This window comes from Rhinolophus ferrumequinum, chromosome 11 (assembly GCF_004115265.2).
Source record: "Rhinolophus ferrumequinum isolate MPI-CBG mRhiFer1 chromosome 11, mRhiFer1_v1.p, whole genome shotgun sequence".
NCBI classification, from domain to species: Eukaryota; Metazoa; Chordata; class Mammalia; order Chiroptera; family Rhinolophidae; genus Rhinolophus; species Rhinolophus ferrumequinum.
The window spans coordinates 7,605,872-7,626,374 of record NC_046294.1 but is presented as its reverse complement, the minus strand read 5'-3'; the positions used below and the strand labels follow the sequence as shown (position 1 = coordinate 7,626,374).

General features: G+C 40.0%; 1 protein-coding gene across 3 annotated transcripts in view; it reads right to left on the bottom strand.

Annotated features, from left to right (window-relative positions):
* The window catches only part of ATL3 (atlastin GTPase 3), a 44,163-nt gene that overhangs the window by 19,883 nt on the left and 3,777 nt on the right, over positions 1-20,503 (bottom strand). For 2 of the 3 annotated variants that reach the window (XM_033119913.1, XM_033119912.1), the window contains exons 2-5: positions 12,495-12,709; positions 12,212-12,355; positions 3,415-3,519; positions 2,888-2,938 (exon numbers count right to left, since the gene is read on the bottom strand). In XM_033119913.1, coding sequence (XP_032975804.1) covers positions 2,888-2,938; positions 3,415-3,519; positions 12,212-12,355; positions 12,495-12,709 — 515 coding nt within the window. Of the gene's footprint in view, positions 1-2,887; positions 2,939-3,414; positions 3,520-12,211; positions 12,356-12,494; positions 12,710-17,528; positions 17,836-20,503 lie in introns of those variants that run through there. The other variant, XM_033119914.1, reaches the window with a different exon arrangement.

The window sequence follows — 20,503 nt, the reverse complement described above, 5'->3', positions numbered from 1 at the left end:
CTTTGAATTGCTTCAGACAGATCACAAGTTTATTCTGAGTTTTTAATATTTCGTTGCTATAGCGAATGTTTTCCTTACATTTTTAAACTGGTTAATGTTGGTAGATAGGAAGGCCTATCTGGCTTTTGTATTTTTTTTTCCCTTCAATTTATTGAGGTGAAAATTGTTAGTAAAATTACATAGATTTCAGGCTTTTTTGTATTTTGTGATGGGTACCTAAGAGTTTTTTATTCTAGTTCTAAATAGTTTTTCTGTTGATTCTTGTGGATTTCCAGACACACAAGAATATTTTTTTTCTCCTTTTTAACCTTTATATTTATGCAATTTCTGGATTCACCATCAATCAGCCTTGTCAAGTGAGACAAGTCCTCCGGCCAGTAGGTCCAGGGACCATCCTCTAGCGCGAATAAATCCACCAAACCTACCATCCCTATTTCCACCAACAAGGCCCTAAACGCAGCCACAGCCCTGCCTCCAGCTTCCGAGTCTAAGGCACTGACACTACCGTCCACGTCACACTCTGGACCTCCCTCCCCACTCCCAGACACTTCCAACTGCGTCTCCTCTAACTTCCGATCCACAATGGAAACTCTCCTAAATTTCCAGCTGCTTCTCTGAGTGTTTATTGTACCTCCCTGCTCTAGCTAAAACCTGAAAGCACAATTTTCCCTGTAGGTATCTCAAGTAGTAGCAATTATCATCGCTCACCCCATGTGTCGCCAGACCAAAAGGTAGGGTTGGGGACTTCCTTGCTTCCCTTTATCCTTTTTAATCCATTATTCTCCATTATCTTGTAAACAGCCCTACTCCTTTAGGGGTCATGCCATTCAGTAGAACAACCTCTGCCCCCACTCTTTACTGCTGTCCATCTACTAACCACGTGTGCATTCCCTCTCATTCATCGAGGATTTTGACACCTGTCCCAGTCTTCTTTATCAAAGCAGGGACCTCTACTCAATCCCTGCCTCAGCCAGGAACCTAAGATGAGTAGAGGGAAGATTTTTTTCCTTTCCTACAGCAAGACATAATTAAAAGAATCAGGAATGCTTAATGTTGAAATGATTAGGGAAAGACAGGTGTTAAACACATCTTGGGTTTGAGGAAACAGGATGGTGGAGCTCTTGAGAACAGTATCAAAGGACAATTACATAACTGCATCATAATTTCCTTACCCCCTGTTATGAGTTGAATTGTGTACCCCCCACCAAAAATGTGTTGAAGTCCTAATCTCCAGTACCTGTAAAGATGACCTTACTGGAAATATGGTCTTCACAGATATAATCAAGTTAAGATGAGGTCATTACGATGGGCCCTAATCCAATCTGACTGGTGTCTTTAAAAGAAGAAATAACAAAGACACAGGGAGGAGAATGCCATGTGAACACAAGAGACACACAGACACAGAGGGAAGACAGCCACATGAAGACAGAGGCAGAGACTAACGTGCTACAGCTGCGCCAAGGCACGTCCAGGACTGCCGGCAAACCACCGGAAGCTGGAAGAGGTACCACACGATTCTCTGCCACAGGCAGGCTCCAGAGCACATCGCCTTGTCAATCACTTGATTTCTGACTTCCAGCTGCCAGAACCGTGAGATAATTTCTATTGTTTTAAGCCACCCAGTCTGTGGTCCTCTGTTCAGCAGTCCTAATACACCACCCACCCAAGCCTCTTCATTTACGTATCCCTCTCACTGCCCAGACTACAAAATCCATAAAGAATCATGTCTACCTCAAACACTATCGAGAGCACTTGGTCCACTGCCTCACATAAGGTGGGCACTCTAAGACATGTGTGAAAGCAAGGAGCTTAGGAAGGCATTAGTTTCAGGGGGAAAGGCGTCGGTGTCAAACTCAAGTTCTGATAGAAATTTTTATGGAGCAACAGATCTCAATCCCTGAGCTATAGCACTGGTGCAGAACCACCAATTATAAAGTACAAGTACTTGTAGTAGTAACATTGAAGGCCAAAGCTTAGGAATTCTTTTGTGTTTTTTTTTTAAGGAATATAAGTTAGAACTAATTCAAGGTAATCCCTAAAATAAATGACACCCTCACTCTCTCACATTCTGACATGTTTTCTTGAATGTCAGTGGGAGCAGTGGAATTAAGAAGCATGTCAGAAATTGCACCCAATTCTGGAATACCCATGGAAGAGTATCTTACAGGAAAAATATGTAAGAACCACTGCTATGGAGAACGGAAGACAATGACTAATAACAGTAGTCATAACAGTAACAATAAATAATAGCTAGCAGTTACTAAACACATACTATTTTCCAGGCACATAATTCCATGTATTTTACAAACATTTATTGATTTAACCTCACCTGTATTATTGCAATAGCTCCATAACCAAGTCTCACTGAATGCACACTTGCCCCTGAAAAAATCTATTCCAAACACAAAGTGATCCTCCTACAACATGTCAAAGAACAACACTCCACGCTCAGAACGCGGCTCCCCTCTCTCCCAGGGGAAACGCCAAGGCCGTCCTTACAAAGGCCAGGCCTCACCGGGACTTCAACGCCTGTCTGACTTCTTCGCTTAGCTGCCTCTTGTCGCACCCTCCAGTCCTACCCACTGGCATCTTTGCTGTCCCTTGATCCTGCCACGCACACTCCACTTCACGGACTTTCTGTCCCCTCTTGCTGTCGCCCTTCTCCTAGTCCACCTTTCCCCCACACACACCTGCAGGACTTATCTGCCCATTTCAGTTCCCTTCCTTGACCACTTCAGCAACAGATGCAGAGTGTAGGGTTACTGTGAACCAAAACCTTCCTCCACATTGCAATCTTTCGCTAAAACTACTCAGTACAATTTTTTTCAATCTTAAAAATTTTTAAATGATATATTATGATGTTTTTATGAGGAATGTATAAACATACCTGTAGCTGTTGAAGATCATCTTCCTGAATGTTCTGGGACAAATTATATATCTAGAAAACAAACATCCAGATTGATAACAACTCTAGATTACTTCAAACAAAGCTCAAATGAGCCTAAAACACTGAGAAGTTTAGTACATTTAAAGGTTTGCATATAAAAATATGAAGTCTGTTCAAACAGTAATATTATTTGCCTTTTGAGAAACTATGTATGCATGGTTGAAATAACATAATTCTTCCTTTACAGTATAAAAGTTTTCTTAAATTCTTACCAAACCTACATCTCCTATATAATTGATATAATTTCAATTTCCACTTTCAGAATTTTCTTGGAGTATTTTCTATACATTTATGACCAAAATGGAGAACTATTTTAAGCTCCTTCTTGAGCTTGTTAACTTATATCTGTAGTCGAAAAAGAACATTTACATATCACCATAGGAATTCTGATGACAGGACAATAACTAAAACTACTCCATTTATCTTATTTCATCTTCAAACTTTCTTTCCTAGTCAAGTGGTTTTACCTGAACAGAACTGGTCATGGTGCTTAGAGCAAAAATGGTAGCACAATCTTTCACAGTGGACTGGCTGTCAAATGCCCCCTGGGTATCCATCAAAACAACTGCAACCTGGGGGGAAAAAAGGAAAATACAAACAAAATACGTTAAAGTGAGGAGAAAAAGTAAAAGAGAAATTGAAAAGTAACATTTAAATGAGGCTTAAGCACCTGCTTCTAGGTTCTATCAGAAAAGCGTAATTAAAGTTTATTGGGGTGACAATTGTTAGTAAAGTTACATAGATTTCAGGTGTACAATTCTGTATTACATCATCTGTAAATCACATTGTGTGTTCACCTAGATGCCTTGTTTTGACCAGAGTACTTTGCTGGAGATTATCTGCTCTGACCTAATGAAAGGATATAAAAGAGAGGCTTACAGAGCAATATGGAAGGAGGGGAAATTCACCCCACCAAATAAAATAGACAAATGTTGATGCCAATTAGCTCACTCATCAAGCCAGTCATTCAGATGTGTTTTGTTGTTGAAAAAGAAATTAAAAATACTAACTGATTTAGTTTAAATTTAGGCATCATCCAATAAAATAAAACACATGGGCTAGGATATTTTGGCATATACCTGTAAGGCTGTATTCTTCTTTCAAATTTCTAGGGTTTTCTGATTGTTTGATAAAAGAAAATTAATATTTATTTCAATCTTTACAAAAGAACAGACCACACCAAAGATGCCAAATGAAAGCAGGACAATCTAAGTTATCGCTGTACTCTGTGTAATACAGCTAGGTTTCATGAAGCCTCCAGGTTTCCAAAAAGTACTTCAGGACCCATTCCCACCCCAAAAGTGAGATTTAAAAATTTAGAAGCAAATAGCAAAAGACACAGTCAAAAGTACTACAAGTGGTTGCCGCTGGAAAAAAGGGACTAGGTAGGAAGAAGGATATTCTTTTTTATTATGAACACTGCAGTACTATTTAACAATTTACACACACACACAAGGGGTCAGACAATTAAGTTTGCGAACTTGTTGCAAAGATGTCGCTAACCTTTTTTGATACCACAGGGATTATTCATTATGAATTTGTACCAACTGGACAGTTAACCAGTTTTACTATTTGGAAGTGCTGAAAAGGCTGCATGAAAGTTAGATGACCTGAACTTATTTATTTATTTTTAAAGATTTTACTGGGGAAAGGGAACAGGACTTTATTGGGGAACAGTGTGTATTTCCAGGATTTTTTTCCAAGTCAAGTTGTTGTCCTTTCAATCTTAGTTGTGGAGGGCGCAGCTCAGCTCCAGTTGCCGTTGCTAGTTGCAGGGGGCACAGCCCACCATCCCTTGCGGGAGTCGAACGGCAACCTTGTGGTTGACAGGACACGCTCCAACCTACTGAGCTATCTGGGAGCTCAGCGGCAGCTCAGGTCAAGATGCCATGTTCAATCTTAGTTGCAGGGGGCACAGCTCACCATCCCTTGCGGGACTCGAGGAGTTGAACTGGCAACCTTGTGGTTGAGAGCCCACTGGCCCATGTGGGAATCGAACCGGCAGCCTTAGAAGTTAGGAGCATGGAGCTCCAACCGCCTGAGCCACCTGAACTTTTCACCAACAGTTCATGGCTCTTGCATCACGACAAAGCTCACACGGCACTGTCTGTGAGGAAGTTTTTAGTCAGTTAACAAATAACTGTATTGGAACACCCTCCCTACTCACCTGATCTAGACCCCAATGACTTCTTTCTTTATCTGAAGATAAAGGAAATATTGAAAGGAAGACATTTTGATGACATTCAGGACATCAAGGATAATATGACGACAGCTCTGATGGCTATTACAGAAAAAGAGTTCCAAAACTGCTTTGAAGCGTGGACTAGGCCCTGGCATCAGTGCATAACTTCCCAAGGGGAGAACTTCGAAGGTGACCATAATGATATTCAGCAATGAGGTATGTAGTGCTTCTTCTAGGATGAGTTCTCGAACTTAACTGTCAGACCTCATATGTGTATATGAGTATATGAATGAATATATGAGCATACATACACACACACAAAATGTTGCTAACAAAGCAAGTACCTGATACTTATAGAATACTATATGTAAATAAAATAACACACAAGTAAAACTATACAAAGCTGATGATCTCCTATCTGTAATTCTGAAAGAAAGACACGCAGTGGCCAGGTGCTGGAAGAAGAGGGAAATGAGGAATTACTGCTAATTGGAGCTGAGTTTCTCTTTGGGGTGGTAAAAATGTTCTGGAATTAGATGGTAGTGATACCTGCACAGCTTTGGGAGTATACTGAGAACTGATAAATTATGTACTTTTAAAGGATTTTACGGTGTAAATATATAAATTGTATCTCAATAAAAAAGAACTAATCATGGCATATAATTTGCTAACTAGAAAAATGAGGCTAAAGAGAGGAAACGGGGCAATACTAAAGAGAAGCTCTCTAGGGAAATGGGAGTATTATGTACACTTAGATGAAGTGCTGGATATTGGGGGGAAATGGTATGCCCAGATCATGAGGTAGAATGGCAAAGTGCCATAACCACTTCCAAGAACAACACGTCAACCGCTAGGAAAAGGGGAACTGGGCATTTTCAGACCCAGCAATTATACTTCTAAGTGGCTTTCTAATGTTTCTGACTGGAACCCAGACTGAGAAATATATTTTTACATCACGACAAAATAAACAAATACATAAAGCTGAAACTAAATTTGTATGTGTACTGCACTCTGATGCTTTCTACTCTGTTCTAGGTGTTTTGCTTTTTTAAATACTGGTCACAAGCCAATAAACTGATTTCTCTATCCTTAATGGGTCACTATACAGTTCAAAAAACTGTGGCCTGGAGACACACTTGCAGCACACTTACTCAAGGAGACATTTGGCAGGTTGCTCACTGTAGCGGGGATTATAAAAATGAAAAACAAGGACACAATCTAAATGTCCTCCAGTAGGAAAATGGGTAAATGAAATATGATAAATTTATATAATTACTATATAACAGTTAAAAGGAATAAACCAGAGCTACATATTTAAGAATGTTGATTTTTAATTAAAAAGTAAGAACAAATAAATTATCTACTTCTTAAACCAGATAATTTCTAGGCTAAAAATCTCAGCAAGTACATAAAAAAATAAGACAATCATACTGATTTTTTAAAGTACTCCTGATCCTCTTGAACATGTTTTTTAAAAGGGTAGGAAACACAACAAGATATTCCTGGACACTCTTAAAATGGCCCAAATCCAGAAAACTGATAATACGAAATGCTGATGAGGATGTGGAACAACAGAACTCTCATTCCTTGGGAGAATGCAAAATAGCACAACTACTTTAGAAGACAATTTGGTAGTTTCTTATAAAACAAAACGGTCCTAGCATACAATCCACCAATCGATCTCCTTGTTATTTACCCAAATTAGTTGAAACTTACGTCCACACAAAAACAGCACATAGATAGCAGCTTTACTCATAATTGCCAAAACTTGGAAGCCAAGCAAGATGTCTTTCAGTAGGTGAATGTATAAACTATAAATGTATAAACTGTAGTACATCCATATAATGGAATATTACTCAGCAATAAAAAGAAATGAGCTATGGGGCGGCCGGATGGCTCAATTGATTAGAGCGTGAGCTCTGAACAACAGGGTTGCCGGTTCGATTCCCACATGGGCCAGTGAGCTGTGCCTTTCATAACTAGATTGAAGACAACGAGCTGCCGCTGAGCTGCCAGAGGGGTGGCTGGATGGCTCAGTTGGTTAGAGCACAAGCTCGCAACAACAGGGTTACCAGTTCAATTCCCACATGGGATAGTGGGCTGCATCCCCTGCAACTAAAAACTGAAAATGGCAACTTGACTTGGAGCTGAGCTGCGTTCTCCACAATTAGATTGAAGGACAACGACTTGGAGCTGATGGGCCCTGGAGAAACATACTGTTCCCCAATAATCCCCAATAAAAGTTATAAAAAAAAAAGAAACGAGCTATCAAGTCGTAAAAAAAGGAACTATAGAGGTACACTGCTCAGTGAAAGAAGCCAATCAGAAAAGACTACACACTGTATGATTCCAACTATATGACATCCTGGAAAAGGCAAAACTATGAAGACATCAAAAAAATCAGTGGTTGCCAGGAGTTCAGGGAGGAGGAGGTTAAGTAGAGGGAGAAGCAAATAGGTGAGCACAGAGGATTTTTACAGTAGTATACCTATTCTGTCTGATAATGGTAGCTACATGTCATTATACATTTATCAAAACCCAGAGAATGTACAACACAAAGAGTGAGCCCTAATGGAAACTATGGGCTTTGATTAACGACAACATATCAATATCGGTTCATTAATTATAACAAATGAATCACACTAATACAAAATGTAAGTAAGAGGGGGAAACTGGGAAGGGAATAAAATGTGAGAACGCCACACTTTCTGATCGATTTTCCTATAAACCTAAAATTGCTCTAAAAAATAAAATCAGTGTTCTTAAACCAAAATGTTGTTGGAAAACATGGAGCTTTACAGGTGTCAACGCAACAAAATAAAAAAAAAAAGGAGCTGTAAATGTCAGATATCTAAAAGCAAAGCTTGCTTACTAACATTATAGAGGCGTCCTAAACTATTAAGAATATACCAGATGTCCAAAAAATAAAAATTAAATACACCAGTTCTATACAAAGAGATCACATAGTTAAAAAAAAAAAATCTTAAAATTATGAAAACATCTACCACACATTACCAGAAATGTAGAAAGAGAGAATAATACAGAAAATTAGAACTGACATGAAAGTCGAAGTCCTCATAGCAATGCCAGCTCTAAGAGTGGCAGTATCACCAATGGCAGGCCCTTAATTAACTCACTGGGTCTCATTTCAGCATTTCTACTATCAAATGAAAAGACTGGACTGCCAGTCAAAATGGAGTAATAGACTAGATTTACCCTCCCACCTAAAACCAAAAATTAATAGAGAAAATACATGAAACAACAACTTCAAGATACTGGACATCAGGAAACAGAGGGTAATGATCCTCAAGAGAACGGAGACAGATGAGGTGAGCCCAACAGTGGTCCCGGTTTACCGAGCAAGGCTCAAGGGAGGAGGAACCATGCAGAACCCAACAGATTCCCTGAATTGAGAGGACAGACCGGAGAGTCAGCAAGACCAGGGAAAGTGGAGTTCTCAGGCAGAACACCTGAGAGGAGAGCTACAGAGGCAACCCCAGAGAGGAGGCAACCCCAGCGATGCAGAGGGTCCCCATAGAGTGTTCAGCTGAGTACTGACCAGCACATGTCCATGAGGCTGGAGTCTACCTGAGGCTGGAGAAAGAACCATTTAAAGGTTGAGAGAAAACAGTACCCATTGCTCCCAGAGAGCCAGGAAGAGTGCCTGTTCCCTGCAATCAGACTGCAAAAATCCGTAATTCTAGAGTACTCAGACAAGTCTTGCCTCAGTAGTGAGGAATAAATAGCTCTAGATTAAATATTGCTCTGGTCCCACCTGCTGTCCCTTGCCCACCCTTATTCCTGCGGAGCTCCAGGAGTGCCCAAGGAATCCCAGCAGCCACTGCGCACTTCCATCAACATCCTTTTCGCTGGTACCACCCAGCCTGCTTAGCTCTGTTCCTTTGCCCGAATCGATAAGGCACTCTTCCTGGTCGTTGACTGCCTTTTGCAATTAGGACACTTCACAGCCCTCATGGACTTTGCCCAGGGGAAAAAAAAAAAAAAAAACTGCTCTGGTCCCATTTAACAAATCTTAAAAGCAAGACCAGAAAAACTCTAACCGTTTCCAAATTTCTTAACTGCATCCCAGAACAAACTCAGTATTTTACAGGAATACAAAAATATCCAGCACTCAACAAAGTGGAATTCACTCATCTGGCATCTAATCAAAAATTTGCCGGCTTGCGAAGCAAGAAAATATGATCTAAATGAGTAAAAAATCAATTAAAACTAACCCAGAATTGACATAGATGCTAAAATTAACAGAAAATTAGTTTAAAACAGTATTCGGTACAACTGTACTCCATATATTCAAAAAGCTAAGTAGTAACATAAAACATAAAAAAAGACCAAACTTCTAGAGATGAAAACTACAACGTCTGAAATGAAAATACACTGCATAGGATTAACAGCAGACTACAAAGACTGGTGAACTTAAAGACCTACAAATAGAAACTATCCAAAAGCAAGAGAGAAAAATAGAATTAAAAAATGAACAGAGCATCAATGAGATATGAGACAACTTCAAGCAGCCTGACATACATAACAGGAGTCCCTAAGGGGAATAAGGGACAAAAAAAATTTGAAGAAATAAGGGCTGAAAAATGTCTGATTTTGATAAAAATTATAAACCTGCAGGTTCAAGAAGCACAACGAAATTCCAACACAAGAAACATAAAGAGGACTATACTAAGATATATCATAATCAAATTGCTCCCCCAAAATGATAGAGAACATCTTAAAAGCAACCAGACAAAAAAGACATGCAAGGCACAGATTTCTCATCAGAAACAATGACAGGAAAAAGGGAGGAGAGTGACATCTTTACAACACTGAAAGAAAAACCTATCAGCCTAGAATTCTACACCTAGCATATAAGTATTTCCAAACCCAAGGCAAAATACTTTTCAGACATATGAAAGCTAAAAGAATTCAGCACCAGCAGAGCAGCACTATTAGAAGTATTAAAAGTCCTTCAGACTGAAGGAAAAATAGACCCAAAAAAAAAAAAAAATACGGACAGAAAAATATTAAGAACAGTTAATGGTAACTACATGGGTAAATATAGGGGTTTTTCTTATTATTTAAATATCTTTAAAAGATAACTGACTGTTTTAACTGACCATTTAAACAAAAATACAAACAATGTTATTAAAGTAAAATATGTGACAATAGCACAAAAGCTGAAAGGGGAAAACAGAATGTTAATTATACCTCAATAAAGCTATTAAAAAATTAAAAGGTTGGATAACATAATTGTGGGGACAGAGCCCCAAAAAGCAGTTTCCAGGCTCTCAGCCTCACATAGAAAGGTGCTGGCTCAGGTAGTAAATGGCCGTCGACTGTGATCGGATGGCCATCAGCTGTGGCTAGTTGGCCGTCAGCTGTAACCAGTGAGCCATTGGCCACTAATATAACTGCCGTGGCTACGCTAGCAGGAAATGGGGGCTAGCAAGAAGATGGTGGCTGAGCCTGCAAGCGGCGCAGTGAGGGTTGAGAACTGTGTTGCTCCTGTTTCCTGTTTCTCCAACCCAGCCGCCAGCGAGAGTACAGTGGTGTGACTCCCCTACCTATGGCTCTGTGGGTGTTCCTGTTTGGCCTAGCCATATCCTGCGTTCTTGTGTGGGGGGCGGGACCGGAGACCCCGCCAGACGCCCCGCACGACATATGGCGAAGTCGGCAGGATGCCCTGCACTACAATAATATCTAAAGATCCTTCCATAAAAAAGTTTCCCGGGCCGGCCCAGTGGCTCAGGCGGTTAGAGCTCCATGCTCCTAACTCCGAAGGCTGCCGGTTCGATTCCCACATGGGCCAGTGGGCTCTCAACCACAAGGTTGTGAGTTCAATTCCTCGAGTCCCACAAGAGATAGTGGGCTGCACCCCCTACAACTAGAAAACGGCAACTGGACCTGGAGCTGAGCTGCGCCCTCCACAACTAAGACTGAAAGGACAACAACTTGACTTGGAAAAAAGGCCTGGAACACACTGTTCCCCAATAAAGTCCTGTTCCCCTTCCCCAATAAAATCTTTAAAAAAAAAATCTTTCATTAAAAAAAAAAAAATATATATATATATATACCAAAAAAAAAAAAGTTTCCAATGTTATATTTCAATGTTATACCTCTTTATTCTACAAGATTCTTTCTTTAAAAAAAAAATGTGTGATAATCTCCTTATTTTGTTACACATTTTTTGGTATGTGTGTTTTCCAATATACCGTTCTTCTGAAGCCTCATTCAAAATGAGAGAGAAAGAGAAAGAGAGAGAGAGAAATAAAATAATAAAGACATTTATAAAGGAAAAAAGATAGAAGATGTGAAAACAGCAGCTACGAGTTGTGCATCTAATCTCCAGCTCCCAAAATACTGAATGGCAGTGTTTAGGAAAAGGATGAAGCTAAACAACCTGAGGAGGGATTTGAAACCTTAAGCCCTACCTACAGTCAATTGTAACTGAAAAAAATAATTTTTAAAAATTGACCAATAAAATTAACCATCACAGAGATATTTAGGAGTTTGTCTAATAGCATATAGTCTCTAAATGGTAGAGTTCAATTTTATACCCAAGTCTTTTTGATGTAATAATTAGCTTTCTCTGGTCTTATAATTATTAATTTCTGTGAAATAAAAGTAGTAGATATTTATTTATTGATTTATTCTGATAAGAATAAACATATAGTCAAAGATAAAAAAAAAAAGAGAGAGAAAAACTTTAGCCCTACAAAGACTCAAAAATGAGAGGCATGAAGAGCTGTCAATGCAGGCTTTAGGAAGGAGGAGGTTAAAGTTTGTTTAAGAAACGGTGACAGCCCCAAATCCCATCTTTCACTGTAGGAGACACATGACTTGCTTCTCCTGACCCTTACAAAGGGAGCTAGAGGAAGGCTCTGATTCTAGCTTACTATTTTTTGTCAGAAGACTTGTATTACCATTTGACCTTTTAAACTACATCCATGCATTATTTTTACACCATGCATTTATATCATTTTGATAAGAATTGTTTTTTAATTAGATTATCAGAGTACACATTAAAGTTCTTATTTTGTTGTTGCTGTTAATTTGTAAGCCTTTTTCTTCCTTACCTTCTTTCCACCTGGCTTCTCCACAGTGAAAACTTCATTCCAGATCTGAATCCCAGTGGTTTCTGGGTCAGAGCCCCCTCGCCATGAAAATCCTGTTAATGGTTCTTCTGAGTCACCCAACCAATTTGAATGGCCACCTTCCTTCTATAGGACAAATAAGACATTTCCATTACATCTTAAATTTTAAGTAATTTTACACATCAAGGATAATCCATGAGCTTATTTTGCTCTTTTGGACATAAATTCTCATTTTCTAATTTGAGAAGAAATAATTCTACCTTACCTGGGAATACATGTATCGGAGCATGAAGTCCAGAAAGAAGGACTTGCCCTTTCGGAAGGCACCAGCCACCGACACCACCACCACATCAAGGTCTCGAATGTGGTCCTGCAAGAGGACGCTGGCCAAGGCTTTCTCTTCTAGCTCAAAGGAATGTTGGTCTTTCTGAACCAAAACAATCTGCACTGGACCAGGCTTTCTACTCTCCATGGCATCACCTATGTTGTTATGGAGAAAAAAATTAGCTTCATATATTTTTTAAAAATGTATTTTTGAACATGGGAAGAGCAAAAACTTAAGGTACCAAAACCCTAACCATAAAAGAAAATAATGACACATTAGACTTCATTAAAATTAATTTTTGTTGGGCCAGCCCGGTGGCTCAGGCGGTTAGAGCTCCATGCTCCTAACTCCAAAGGCCGCCGGTTCTATTCCCACATGGGCCAGTGGGCTCTCAACCAGAAGGTTGCCAGTTCAATTCCTCGAGTCCCCGCAAGGGATGGTGGGCAGCGCCCCCTGCAACTAAAATTGAACACGGCACCTTGAGCTGAGCTGCCACTGAGCTCCCGGATGGCTCAGTTGGTTGGAGCGCGTCCTCTCAACTACAAGGTTGCCGGTTTGACTCCCGCAAGGGATGGTGGGCTGCGCCCCCTGCAACTAGCAACAGCAACCTGACCTGGAACTGAGCTGCGCCCTCCACAACTAAGACTGAAAGGACAACAACTTGACTTGGAAAAAAAGTCCTGGAAGTACACACTGTTCCCCAATAAAGAACTGTTCCCCTTCCCCAATAAAAAAATCTTAAAAAACAAACAAACAAAAAAAAGAAACAACCCATTACACTTCTAAAAAAAAAAAATTAATTTTTGTTCATTAAAAGATACCATTGAGAGTGAAAATGCAAGCCACAAGATAGGAGAAATATCACAACACCTATATGCAAAGGACTTATATCCAGAATCAATATAGAAATCCGCACACTTCATAATATATATATCTATGTATCTATATTCATATATCTATATAGATATTATATATCTATACTTATATAGATATCCAAATGGTCAATAATCACATGAAAAGCTGCTTCCATACCATCACTTATCAAAGAAATGTAAATTAAACCATGAGATCCACTACCTGCCTATCAGAAGAGCTAAAATTTAAAAGACGGACAGTATCAACTGTGGGGGAGATGTGGTACAACTGGAATTTTCATACATTCTGATGGGAACATAACCGCTTTGGAGAACTGTTTGGCAGAATCTACGAAAACTAAACATACCTGTGACCCAGCAATTCCACGCCTACGTATATACCTAAGAGAAATAAATGCTTATGTCCACCAAAAGACATACATGCAAGACTATTCACATCAGCTTTATTCAAAATAGTCCCAAACTAGAAATAACCCAAATGTCCATCAACAGTTAGAAAGAGTGCCTGCCACTGCTATGCCTTTTGCATGTTATTTAATCCTCAGAACAACCCTATGAGGTAAATAATACTGTCCCATTTTAAAAACAAGGAAGCTAAGGCTTACAGAAGTTAAGCACCTTGCCCAACAGGTCTAGAAGAGTTTGTGAAGATCTTTAGGTAGCTATGTTTTGCAGACCACTATTAGTAAGAGTTGAAAGCAAAAAGAAAGCACTTCTTTGAAATTCAGAGCCACTTAGTCGCTATGATATATGGAAAGTTTACAAAAAACTACCAGTGGGGCTTAGGGACTAAGGCAAAGCACTATTTCCTTAAACGTAAGTGACACTGGTATTAAATGATGTTTCAGGCAGTTCAAAGGATTTTTTTTTATTTTAATAATCAAGCATTTTAATGTCCATTAGGAAACAAAACCATGTTTTAATAGATTACTGCTTAGAAGGAGACTAAGTCTAAAAAGTGAATCAATTTAAGGGCGGATGGGTGGCTCAGTTGGTTAGAGCACAAGCTCTGGGCAACAGGGATGCTGGTTCGATTCCCACATGGGCCAGCGAGTTGTGCCCTCCGCAACCAGAATGAAATCAATGAGCTGCCACTGGGCTCCCAGGCAAACAGATGGCTCAGGTGGTTAGAGCCCAAGCTCTCAACAAGTTTGCTGGTTCGATTCCCAAAAGGGATGGTGGGCTGCACCCCCTGCAACTGAGATTGCACAACGGCAACTGGACCTGGAGCTGAGCTGCGCCCTCCACAACAAAGACTGAAAGGACAAAAACTTGACTTGGAGCTCATGGGTCCTGGGAAAACACACTGTTCCCCAATAAAGTCCTAGAAATACACACTGTTCCAATAAAGTCCTGTTCTCCTTCCCCCAATAAAATCTTAAAAAACAAATAAAATAAAAAGTGAATCAATTTAAAGTAAATTGAAGGACAAACATTAAGTAAAGCAAAGTACAGCTAGGCAGATAGGGCCAAAAGTCACAAATATGGTCCCCAAATTACTTTTGTCTGGGAAGTAGTAAAAGCTGCATAATCACAGCAGGTAACGTCAACAACCTTTAACTGCCAGACTACTTTTTAAGCTACAGAATTGCTGCTCATTTTTTCTACTTTATCAGATAGAAACAGAAGCGTTCTTGCCACTTTTTAATTTTTTGCAGACTACTGGAAAACAAGTTATAAATATAGATTGAATGTCATGCTGTCATTGTAATAAATGTATACTAATACTTTTCTTTCTCACTATGGGTAGATAAAAAGGAAAGGTGTCTGTGAATAATCTCTTAGGGTTCTTCTTATTGCCACAACAGCAGGTGAATCCAGGACCTAAAGACCTTCAGTCTTTCATATAAAAAAACAAATGAGAAGAATTTATTCCGACCTTATGGATAAACCACAGTATAAAGTACTGTGCAGTACTCAAAGCACTACCAAGCAAAGTCCCTGGTTGGCTGGTTGCTCCCCCAATATTCATGTTCCCCTCCTGCTACAATAATAGATTTACAGCTGGGCACATATATAACTGCTCCAAAGAAACACACTTCCAATCCAACCTTGCAGCAAGGGTGTCACCATGTGACTAAGTTCTGACTGGAAATGATACGGCAACTTTCAGGCCGTGCATCTTTCTCGTCTGCTGGCTGCATCAGAAGTGGGAGCAAGTCATCCTGGACCAGGCACACAAAGGCAACATCCTAGGAATATTGGAGCAACAGAGAGAGGTAGGACCTAGGGTTCGAGGAGCAGAACTGCCATGCTGGCTCACTCTTACGCGAAAGAAAAGTAAATGTCAACCTTTTTAAATCCCTTAGTTGGAGGCTCTATCAGATACAGCCCAACCCAGAAACCAATACAACAGTCCCCAGGACTTCACAATTAAGTTCACGATACTGGCTCTTTCAATGTCATCTATTTCACTATTAAAGTTTATTGAGCCTGGTGAATGTACTGACCCAGAGCAGACACACAATCAACAACGGTAAAAAGAATGAATGATGTGTACTGCAATATAGTTGAAGGCTTCAATCCTAAGGATGCAGGTGGTACAGTTAGAGCAACAAGTTACATCATGGGCTACAGACAAGATGGAATAAGCCAGTGGCAAAAATGTATGCAGCCGTGCACAATGAATTTGCACTTCAAGAGACGCTGAAGACCACGGAGAAGGACAGTTTTAAAAAAGGTGATAAAGCTTTCACTCATCTCTTCCTCTCTTTCTGCCTACGGCACAGTGAAAAGGAAGAGACCCAGGCTATGTTTAGTTGGGGGAGCTGGGGTGATCCTGCACTTCTCTTCACAACAGTATATTGGGTACACTGGATTAAAAAAGATCTTGTTCCTTTGGTTTGGGCTCACTTAAGGGAAAAATTATTTTGAATTGCACACATCACCACAATTCAACTCAAACAAATAGAGCTGCTCAGTTTTCACTTTTATCTCTCACTTCCTAAGACAATAGAACTGTATTACTGATCTTCCAAGGCAAAACTTTATTTCTACTCACCCCTTTCCAGATGTCACGTAGATGTGATTTGCTGATTTCTCCTCACATCTCAGACTCCCCAGTCCCTGAGACCACTTAATCCAAAACGTAGGGCCCTCTCCCTTAGGCCGTGCCACTTTCCAACCCTTCTTGCCTATTAGGTTTATCATCCAAGTCACCAGCCCCAACTGTTGCTTTAACGATGACACCTCACCTCCTGCGGGCTGAACTCCTTCATCACAGTGTATACACATCATGACAGCGACTACACAGAAGGCTCTCAAAAACATTTCATGGACTGACAGCTCAAAGCTAAACTCTCCATCCTATGAGTCAAAGCCTTCCACCCTTCCCCCCACTGCCTCAGTCCTTCTAATTCCTCATTCTCATCCTCCCAGGCAAATTGATTCTCATTGGTCTTCCTACTGGGATAAAGTCAGGATTCAAGTCCTGCCCTGTCTTGATTCCTAAACTTCAAGTGTACAACTTATTCAACCATTTGTTCTCACTGCCTGAAATGCTGCTTCTCTGGATTCCACGCAAACACGATCTCATCCTTCCGACACTCACCCTCACGCTCCCTGTGTCCCGCCCTTCCCAGCCCTCCCAGTCAGAGCTACCTCTTCACGTGGTATAAGAAAACAGGCTCTGGAAACACGACAGGACACACAAGCCTTCAATCCTTACTTTCTCCGCTCTAGAACGTAAGCTCCATGAGAGCAGTGCTATATTCCCCAAGGCCACAGAACAGTGTCCATACATAGTGGACATCCAATAAATATTTGTGGAATAAATAAACTCTACCACTTAGTCACAATGTGACTGACTATGAATAAATTTCTAACCACTTGTAGCTCATTTATAAATCTAATATCCATCTCAAAGCAGTGTCTGACACATATTAGGGACTAAACGAAGTGGCTCTACTATCATATTTCCACCAAAATCTTGTACATACTATTATTCCACTCATTACAATATTACCATATTGTAATTGATTTACCACCCAAACTGGGAGTCTCTGGGGAGTAAAGAAACTGTCACATTCAGCTCCAATACCTAACATAGGAAGAATAATAGCTTCCTAGCATTGTGACCACTAAACCCAATAATACACACCTCAGTAAAAGTCAGTTTCTTCCCGTCCGCCTCGCGGTCTTTCTTTTATTGTCAAAATCCTTGGAAGTATGTCTTCATCCACGTATCTATCCATTCTCCTTATCACCCTGCGATCTTCTTAATCTCTCTGTTGAAACTATTCTCTAGTTTACTTATGACCCCTTGCCAAATCTAATAGCCCTTTCTTGATTCTCATTCAACTCTATCTGTGACAAAACACAACTGCCACCCACTTCTAACTTAAAACCTATGGACTCAGTAACAGAGCACATTCCTAATTGTCTTCCAACCTTTTTATTATCTCCTTCCACTAATTCTTTTCTTCTTTTCAGCCTCCTGTGATAGACACCAATGCTCTGCTTCAGTCCTTTGCAGTTCTGATTTACTACCTCAATGAGGTCTTCATTCCTGTTTCACTACACCTTCTATTCTAGTGATGCAACTTCATTAATTTCTAACCTGCATTAGTATCCAAATGTACACCTGCCTAAGGGGCAGATTCACCTGGACATTCCACCATCACCTCTCTCTCAGGAGTAACATGTAGAAATATATGGGCATAAGAGTCAGGAGACAAGAGCCTGTTCCAGTCCTACCACTAACAACCTGTGTGATTCTGGGCATGCCTAGTCTTCAGTCTCAAGTTTTAAATGAAGCAAGATTTAACCTCCAGCAGTCCTTCCAGGACCAATATTTCCTATGTCTACATTTAGCGTGATCATAATGAATCCTCCGCTACTCATCTCTCAAATCTCCACCTTTCAGACCCCGCATCTTTCCTGACTCTATCTTCCTATGTGCAATACACCACCAATCTAGTCACTTCTTCCTTCCATGATTTAAGCTCCGGTTTTGGCAAAGGTTGTTGTTCTAGTGAAGCAATACGTATAGGAGAAAGGTCTTTCCTAATAATCAGGAAAGACCAGAGTTCAGGGCTCAGTTTTGCACTGACTGTAACAGCGTGAGTAAATCATTCCACTTCTGTGTCTCAAGTTTCCTCTATAAAACCAGGCAGTTACGTGAAGCTATTTTCTAGCTTTAAAATTCAATGCCTCTTGAACAACTGAAAATTTCCTGGATATCTAAACTGGCCAAAATTGCTAGGTAAACTATTCATCCCTTGGCTTAATTTAAATTGTACAGGCTTGGCTAAGGGACAGATCCAAAATTATGATGATAAAAACATTAAAGCAACTTGCTCAGTAAGGACCCACACAAAAGATTTGGGGGTTTAGGGTTTTCTCTTGGAGAAGTTTCCCCTAACTACAGTGAAATCACTCCCACTTCTCAGGAATCTTAAACTCTGGAGATCTAACCTCCAGCGATGGTATTAGAAAAACCTTTATGTGGCACCCTTACACGCCTTCTCCCTTTAGCAAAGCAATTATTTTCCAAGGTCTAGATATGTACTCTGAGACAACAGCAATGCTCTCTTATGTGAACAGCTAATGTTCATTTATACGAAGAGTCAATGTTATATTACGTTCCCTTATATGAATAACTTGTGACATTTTTGTACACATACAGATATAGACTGCCCAGTCACATCTGTGATCCACATAAATGTAAGTGAACTTAAAACCTACGTTTAAAACAAAGATGAGTGGTAGTAATACTGTATCATCTGCCAATTCTGATTATTGTTGTAAATAACTCATGGTAATACTATATCAACCATCATTTTAAGTACGTAGAAAATGTTGAAAATATTTGGATATTTAAAAGTTCTCCAATAGTTTATGTGGAAGTTACAAACTTTTTCGTAATTACTTTTAAAGTACTGATTTATCCTTTACTTTTGACAGCAGAGTACACCTTAATACAGACTACCAATAGGTTTAAATATGCCTGTTCAAATAATCTCTGTAATAATTGCACTCAATAGACTAGCTCTGTACTAAAATTACAAAGAAAGATAACCCAAATATAACGAAGCTGAAAAACTAACAGTTGAAAGACTAAATTATAGGGAAGAATTTACTGTCGAGATCTGTATAAATTACAGCACTGACTCTTCCTAAAACTATCTAACTGAATTTTTAAAGAAGTTATAAAGGAGCCGGCCCAGTGGCTCAGGCGGTTAGAGCTCCCTGCTCCTAACTCCGAAGGCTGCAGGTTCGATCCCCACATGGGCCAGTGGGCTCTCAACCACAAAGTTGCCAGTTCAATTTCCGCAAGGGATGGTGGGCTCTGCCCCCTGCAACTAAGATTGAACACCGCACCTTGAGCTGAGTTGCCTCCCAGATGGCTCAGTTGGTTGGTGCGCGTCCTCTCAACCACAAGGTTGCCAGTTTGATTCCTCGACTCCCGCAAGGGATGGTGGGCTGTGCCCCCTGCAACTAGAAGACGGCAACTGGACCTGGAGCTGAGCTGCGCCCTTCACAACTAAGACTGAAAGGACAACAACTTGAAGCTGAACGGCACTCTCCACAACTAAGATTGAAAGGACAACAACTTGACTTGGAAAAAAGGCCTGGAAGTACACACTGTTCCCCAATAAAGTCCTGTTCCCCTTCCCCAATAAAAAAATCTTTAAAAAAAAAATGTTATAAAAAAGGAGCTGCACAGGTTAAATTAGATAGACTACTGAATCATAAATCATAATTGGCCTTTTCAGTTCTATGGAAATAAATTCTAAGAAATAAGTTCTATCAGAAAAGCATTATGGGGAAGAAAGTAAATGCCCCTCAAATATTTGAGACCACCTGAATAACTGTGATAAATTCAGTGAAACTAATTAATTAGAAGCAATTATAGTTGCTATTTCAGAAAACTTATACTGAATTTAGCTGATCAATTCGACAGTGTAGACTAGGGTCTCTCAAGCTCAGCACTACTGGTATTTTGGGCTAGATGATTCTTTGTTATGGGGAACTATCCTATTCATTGTAGGATTATTTTACAGCATCTCTGGCCTCTACCCACTAGGTACTAATAAGTAATAACCCACCGTCCTCCCATTATGAGACCCAAAA